Source organism: Papilio polytes, unplaced genomic scaffold, assembly GCF_000836215.1.
Source record: "Papilio polytes unplaced genomic scaffold, Ppol_1.0 DF824158.1, whole genome shotgun sequence".
Classification (NCBI taxonomy): Eukaryota; Metazoa; Arthropoda; class Insecta; order Lepidoptera; family Papilionidae; genus Papilio; species Papilio polytes.
The window spans coordinates 967,099-974,367 of record NW_013525046.1 but is presented as its reverse complement, the minus strand read 5'-3'; the positions used below and the strand labels follow the sequence as shown (position 1 = coordinate 974,367).

Genomic DNA, 7,269 nt, shown 5'->3' with positions numbered 1-7,269 from the left:
AAAAAATGTCATACAAACGACTTGGAAACCTCCTTTTTGTAACTCAGTTATAAATTCATTTTGTCGTGTTTAAAACTTAGATGGCGTTATTGTAAAATATTTTTTTTTAATTATGCATAGTTTATTTATAAGAAACAATTTAATTGAAATCGATTTACATATAATATTAGTCGTTTTTTTAGTTATTAATGTTGTTAGTTTATTGTTAAAGTTAGTCTATGCTGTTGCAGCTAGATGGCGCTGCACGGTTTAGATTATCAAATTATTGTAGTTACGTACTTTTATTTTAAAATTATTAAATTATTAAATTAAAAATCCATTAGAGTTTTTAACCTGAACTGTTTTTTCTGTATTATATATTTGGTGACTAATATTCGTCGTATCAATGCCATCTAGTGATGATAATCTGAATTATTAAAATCCAGTTAGCCGACACTTGCAAACGAAATTAAAAAGTGCATTGCGGTGTGAATAACAAGCACATAAAAATAAAACAATGCGTCAGACGAGCAAATATGGGCGAGACTTGAGGTGCGCCGGTCAACGGCCTTGGTAATTCATTTGCCACAGAACTTAGTGATACATTCATGTCAAAGTTAAAAAAATAACTTCACCAGTCACTTACAAGAGGTACATAGCAGTTTTATATGATTTTTGTACATTTTGGAGTATTGCATTTTTTTTTAATCAGGCGCCCTCTATTGCAGTGTTAAAAAATTAGAATCATTGATTTAATTTATTAAACAAATATAAAAGTATGCCAATAAAATTATCATCAAATCGCAGTTATCGCGTTTGTAAATAAAACTATGAACAAGATAATCTAACATTGCCCTTGATTTCTTATCTGTGGGAACATAGATTAAGGACAAGAAGCCAAAATATCTACTCTATGGACAACATTCTGACGTAAAATGTCTAATTACGTTTAAAAATAAATAGTAACAAAAAGTGTAAATAAAGTAAACACATTGACTAGCACTAGAAAGTGTCTGAATAAGAAAATAAACATTCTTGTGATGTCCTAAATACAAATTTTGTTTAAACATGCGTAAACATTCACTAAACAAAAGGATGTCGATATTAAACATTCATTTGCTTTGAAATTTAAATGTAAATTACCTAATTTACTTTTAAAAAATATTGTAACCAACAATGAAATATAAAAAAAAAACTCGTTTTTTTACACATTTGAAGGTGTATAAAAATAGAACTGTCATACAAATTTTTGTTTTCTCAAATCTAAATTTTTATTATAGCGCCATCTTTGTACCAAAAAAACAAAAAAATCAAAACAATCTCTTGACTATTTTTAAAAACTTTGTAATAACAGGGAAGAAATAAATACTACGTACAACAGGAATGAGTTCTATCTGTACATCTTGCAGTTAAAATAAAGAAAATAAAACCTTATACTAAGGACGTAAGTCTTGTTGCACGCAAAATAAAATTGAATCCGATGAGACAGCTACAAGTGGCCCCTGTGTCTCTTTTCTACTTCCACTGTCTGTCTATTCCATGGTTATAACATCAAATCTATGCATAGTTTACCTCAAGACCGGTAAATGTTGCCAGTATTGTAATACGAGGTACATTAGCGCTTGTTTACTTAAACATGCTGCAGACGCGATGAGTCAAGGCCCAAGCTTATATGAAACCCAAAACGATCTATGATGTCATCTGCTAGTCGCCATGTTAAAAACAAATTTTAAAATATGTATTTATATTTTACGACGAAGTCGCGAGCAACACCTAGTTAAATATTATACAATCAAAGTAATACATAACAACCATTATGAGTTTTAATACACATTTCCTTTTATGTTATTTTCCTCGTAATAAGTTTTTTTTTTTAATTTTCCTTGTCGCTCTTGTTATACTTAACAAGAATTAATATTCTTTACTCGCTGAATATATTCATTTAAAACTATTTAATATGACATTGTGGAAAGATGTTTTGTATGAAAAGTCAATACGTAGTTTAGTTACAATGTTAGTTTTTATTTGCTTTATGTCTAACTCACTGTTGCTCGCGACTTCGTCTACGTGAAATTATACCCTATAGTACTCACTGATAACGTAGCTTTCCAAGGGTGAAAGAATTTTTAAAATTGGACCAGTAGTTTTTGAATTCAATACATACAAAAATACAAATCTTTCATCGTTATAATATTAGTATAGATACAGATTTTCTTAAAGCAATCACAACTGGTGTGTTTCGTTTAGTATGCAGTAAATAAGATCCACAGCGGACTTGTATCGTTTACTGTGAATTAGGCTAACATTGAACGGGAACGTGTGAATCAACCGCTACTTTCACGACGGATAGGTTTCTGGTAACAATAATATGCACTAACTTAGTGGCAATTAAGTTTGGACTTTATGAATTTTAGTTACAGTAACCAATTACCTTCTTTAACTTTGTATCAACAAAGATTACTTTAGAACATTTTTAATTACATTATGATCGATTTTATTACAAGTAAAAATGTTCAATTTGATTTCTAAAAAATCGCAACTGAAAACTACCGAATCGACCTACACCTAAATGACTGAAATTCGACTTAATTAACTGATAACCCACTGATAACGTTCGGTTCAGCCAACCAGCGTCAGTTGCTCACCGCACGTCCGACCAACCGGACGTGCTTTGCTGAGCTAACGGAAAAACACGCGAAATAAAACGAACAAACTCGAAATCATACTCGAATATCAAATATAACGAAAAGCAAACAGTCTTTTAAATAAACGAAATGTCAAAATGCGCGCCAAAATAAACGTCAAATGTAGTTTTTAAATGCGCGCACGGAATCCAAGGCCAAAGGTGATGTGAGTGACAGAATACAACCAACTTCTAAGGACACGGGGACATGTGAAGGAATATCATAAAAAACGTATATTGTTTTTATAGCTATTATTTTTTCTTACTAAAAACCACTTAGTTAAAAAACACGATTTAGCAATTTTCTCAAATAAATTACATTAAGTAAATATTTCAAATTTTATGTTAAAAGTATTTTTTAACTAAATGCCGTCGTGTTTTTTTAATGTATTGTAATTTTTAATCTTTGACAGTATATCTTTGAGGTTAGTGTTTAGTAAACTTTGAACTGATAACCTGATTTCCGTGTCTAATGTGCTCGTAGTTCTGTCTTAAGTCCTTGTGCATAATTTCATTAGATAATTAGGCGATAGTTGGTTGCATTCGACCTTGACGCGGCCGTGAATCGAACGACTTGTGCATCAAATTATATACAATTCTAACGGAGTCATTCCCGATTGGTCGTGCGATCGAACTGTACCTCTGTTTAATTAAAAAAGTTGTTTTTCAGTGGATTATGATAAAGGTGTACAAGTGATGTTTTTGTGATGGTGACGTAATAACTTAGTGATAAGGAATGTGTGTCAGTTGTCAGATCTGTGATTGAATGCTCTATCACAATGTCACTACATGAGGTGAGATTATAGATTTAAAGATTTTAGAACTACCCACTTTGAATGTTATAATTTTGAGTTGTTGATAATAATTATTTAGTCCAGAATTTAGTATAATAACTAAATATGTCTGAACAACCAATTTTTAGTAGAGTTTAGCAAATTATAGAGTATTTTAGCTACTAAATTACTTGGTACTCGACTAAATAATAGCCTAATACGAAGAATATCAGCATTGTGCATAACATTAAAAGAAAATTAAAAAGCACACGCAAGAAAGCAATTGTTCTGGAACAGGACAATCAAAAATCGATAGTAGAAGTGGTCAAAAATCGATTATTTTATTTACATTCTGTTGCTACCAGTGGGTTTGCGTAGCCAATGTCAACATTTGCTCTGTCATACCAAAGCCATATTATTTTCACAAATCCCGTTATGTCGCTAAATAGTCCTACGTGCTTGGATTATTAATATAAAACTGTAGATGTGGTTCAGTAGTAAATGTGTTTATTTACGTTTAATTGAAGCCAATTTTTAAATCGAATTTCAAAAACGACAAATATCTCGATTGTTTTTTTTTTAATTAAGAAATAATAAATTTGTTTTTAACGAAGCTTTATTCTTAATGTACTCGACTACATTAATTAATAGCACATTAATATGTAATTAAATTAATAATTAATGTAGCAATAATGTTTGGATTACTCATAGATGACTTTGTTTTTTTTTTTTGCATTTTTACGATAGTTCGACTTTATAGTCAACAACTGTTAAGTTCGATTGTCACATTAATATTGCGTTTTCTTTCGTTCTCTTTGACAAAGTAGAGACAGCGTTATTTATTACATTTACTGCAGTCGAATTAGTTACGAAACATCCCAATATTGAAACAATACCAGCAAACATCAACGCCCATTAACACCAACAAATGTTCGAAACGAAATTTCGTCTACAATTAACGCGCTACCAAACTTCCAAGGACTTTAACCATTGTGTATAGACTTAACAACGTTTAGACGCGCCAATAAATAAATGTCTTAGTATTAGTAACAGTTTATACATTAAATATGGATAAATTATTATCCACTGAATATTGTGTACTCCGTTTGGTTATTTTTATTAAAAGTATATTGTTATGATTATATTAATTCCAAAAGTAAGGCGACTGGCTCAATCACGGCTGTATAAAGTTTAAATAAGTTTTAAAAGAAAACTTATTGCAACTTTCAGGCAGATTTCGCGAACGCAAGATATAAGTAAAGTGATAAAGTTACATTGAACTTACATATATAAATACCTACTCACATTTACTGGCACATTCTGTAGTTACTGTAGGTGGTTCACCCCGAATGAATCAAGAACCAATACGAAACAAGTTGACGTATTTTTAATGCCTAAACGTGCGGTGCAAATTTAACTTTTTTAATGACTAAAGAGGATATACAAGAAAGATTTTTTTTTTAAATACTCCAAAACATAAATGTTTTTCTTTGTTCATACATTTTTTACACTTTTGAATTGATTTTTCGTTATTTCGTTTATCATTACTTCTGTATCCTTTTGCTCTTTTTCTAATGTCAAAACGAAAACACCATATGGTCGATCCAAATCGCATTTTATCATCTTATTGTACGGATTTATACAGCCAGTCTTAGTTTTTAGGACAAATGTATACGTTCATTGCCTTTTTTGACTAACATTATTTATGTTTCACATTCACGTGTGATTTATAGTTACCTTTAGTCCTGACACAGGTTTTCGTATATTCTAAAAACTGTGTTGGATTTGCTATTATCCATTTAAGTTATATGCTACAACTAGGTGTGTTAAGAAAGTATCTAGTGAGTATCCAATATTTTAAACAAAGATTTGATGATGATTCTTATAAAACAATATATGTCACCAAAGTCTGGATGAATGGCGCCGAGCGTGAGTGGCCCTCGAGTAAAATTCTAAATTAGTACATCTTTGTCACACTGAAGTGTCACCAGACGCATATCATTTAAATTTATTACATTTACGTTTTAACTTTAAAATGAATCATCAAATTTTACTCGTCACTTACCAATAAAACTAAATCGATCGCCCGTTTCTGTTTGTTTTTCTTCTGTTTGACCGACTTCCCAAAAGAAGGAGGTATTTAATTCGTCTGTATGTCCTTTTTTCTTAATTTTTTGTGTCATGTTTAATTTGCACGTGCATATAATGAAAAAAGAAATATAGCTTATGTTACTTAGTAATAACGTAGCTTTTTATAGTGAAAGAATTTTTTAAATCAATCCAGTAGTTTTTGAATTATTTCAATATATACAAAAATTTAAAAATACAAATCTTATCTTTTTAATATTACGAGTAGTATAAACTAAACATGAATTAAGCTTGTGTCCTATCAATTAGGCAACCAATAAGAATTTCTTTATTTAATACCTAATTTACAAATTTATTATAAATTGCTTTTAGTAAACTAAATATTTTTTTCCTGTCTTGCCATGTCTATACGATTAAAACTCTGCATTAGGATTCTCTTAATTGCGGCGGGCGCGGCGTGACCGGGCGCGCCCTTGCGGTTGTGCCGGCCCCTAGATCGATAGCTGCTAGGGATTGATGTTCGCAAATTACATTAGCTTGATAACTAAATGATGTATCACTTAGATACGCTCTTAGGGTTCCAGCAAAGCTTACAAATTGTATTGATGTATATTGTGGAAATTATCCTTTCAGATAGAATTGTCACTAACTACTAACGGTTGAATGATCTGAGTGACGAAGGTACAGTTTTCTATGAAATAAATCTCCATTTGCCTGTATAAAAATTAAACCACTTTGTAACAGTAACTCGGAGCGTATTCTAAACATAGGTACTAAAATTTTATTCCATACACTGTTAAGGGACTGTCCCACCACTGGCTGATAGAGGCTCAGATAGCTTAGAAATGAAGCCATTCTAAGATAAGGTAACAAAATTCGATATTTCCATCACATGTTTTACACATTGTTATTAGATAATGTACAATTTGGTGGGACAGGCCCTAATTTAAATATTGTATTTTATTAGCTACAGTAATGTTAACAAAGGGTGATAATTGTAACAATGCCTTTTAGATGTCCGATCCCACGATCTAAAGTTTTTAAATCTAAATGATCGAAAGACTGAAACCTAGTGCAACAAAATGGTGACGTCATTCGAGTTTTTAATAACGATTGCGCGTGCGATGAATTTTAATATCGCTTCGAAATTTAAAATTAGCTATGACATGAAGTTGTATAAATTTAAAGGTATAAATTCAGTAAACGTCTATTTTAAATGAAATATGAGAATAAAATGTTTTAAAAGTTCCATGATATATACTAATATTAAAAAGAGGAAAGATCTGTATTTTTGGATTTTTTTTTTATATTGGAATATTATGAATATAAACCACTACACCGATTTCAAAATTTATTGCACCATTTAAAAGCTATGTTATCACTGAGTAACATAGCCATATGTTTAGTGACGCGGGCGATGTCGCTAGCAACAGCTAGTATGATTTACATGCTATAGGTACTTTCTTGATGTGTGCACATATCTGCGAAGAAATTTTAAGATGTGTAAAGTCAACCCGCATTGGCCGTGTTGTAGCCTAGTATCTAACATAGAATAGGCTCTGTATGTGTTAGGACGTATAGATATGGATTAAAAAATCAAAACGCACATCTGTCTCGCGACTAAAATAAAGCTAAAATCACGTTTATAAGATAAGAGATAAAAATACTTCTAGTATCAAAGTTATTATTAGTGTGTCACGCTGAAGACGTGATGTTTTGTAAATCAATCGATCATTTTATCTAGTT

At 31.0% G+C, this 7,269-nt stretch overlaps 1 protein-coding gene across 1 annotated transcript in view; it reads left to right on the top strand.

Annotated features, from left to right (window-relative positions):
• Nucleotides 1-253, top strand: part of LOC106111484 — a 24,183-nt gene extending 23,930 nt beyond the window's left edge. Inside the window, exon 6 of the mRNA XM_013293603.1 lies at nt 231-253. Coding sequence (XP_013149057.1) covers nt 231-253 — 23 coding nt within the window. The remainder of the gene's footprint in view (nt 1-230) is intronic.
• Nucleotides 254-7,269: the final 7,016 nt, after the last annotated feature.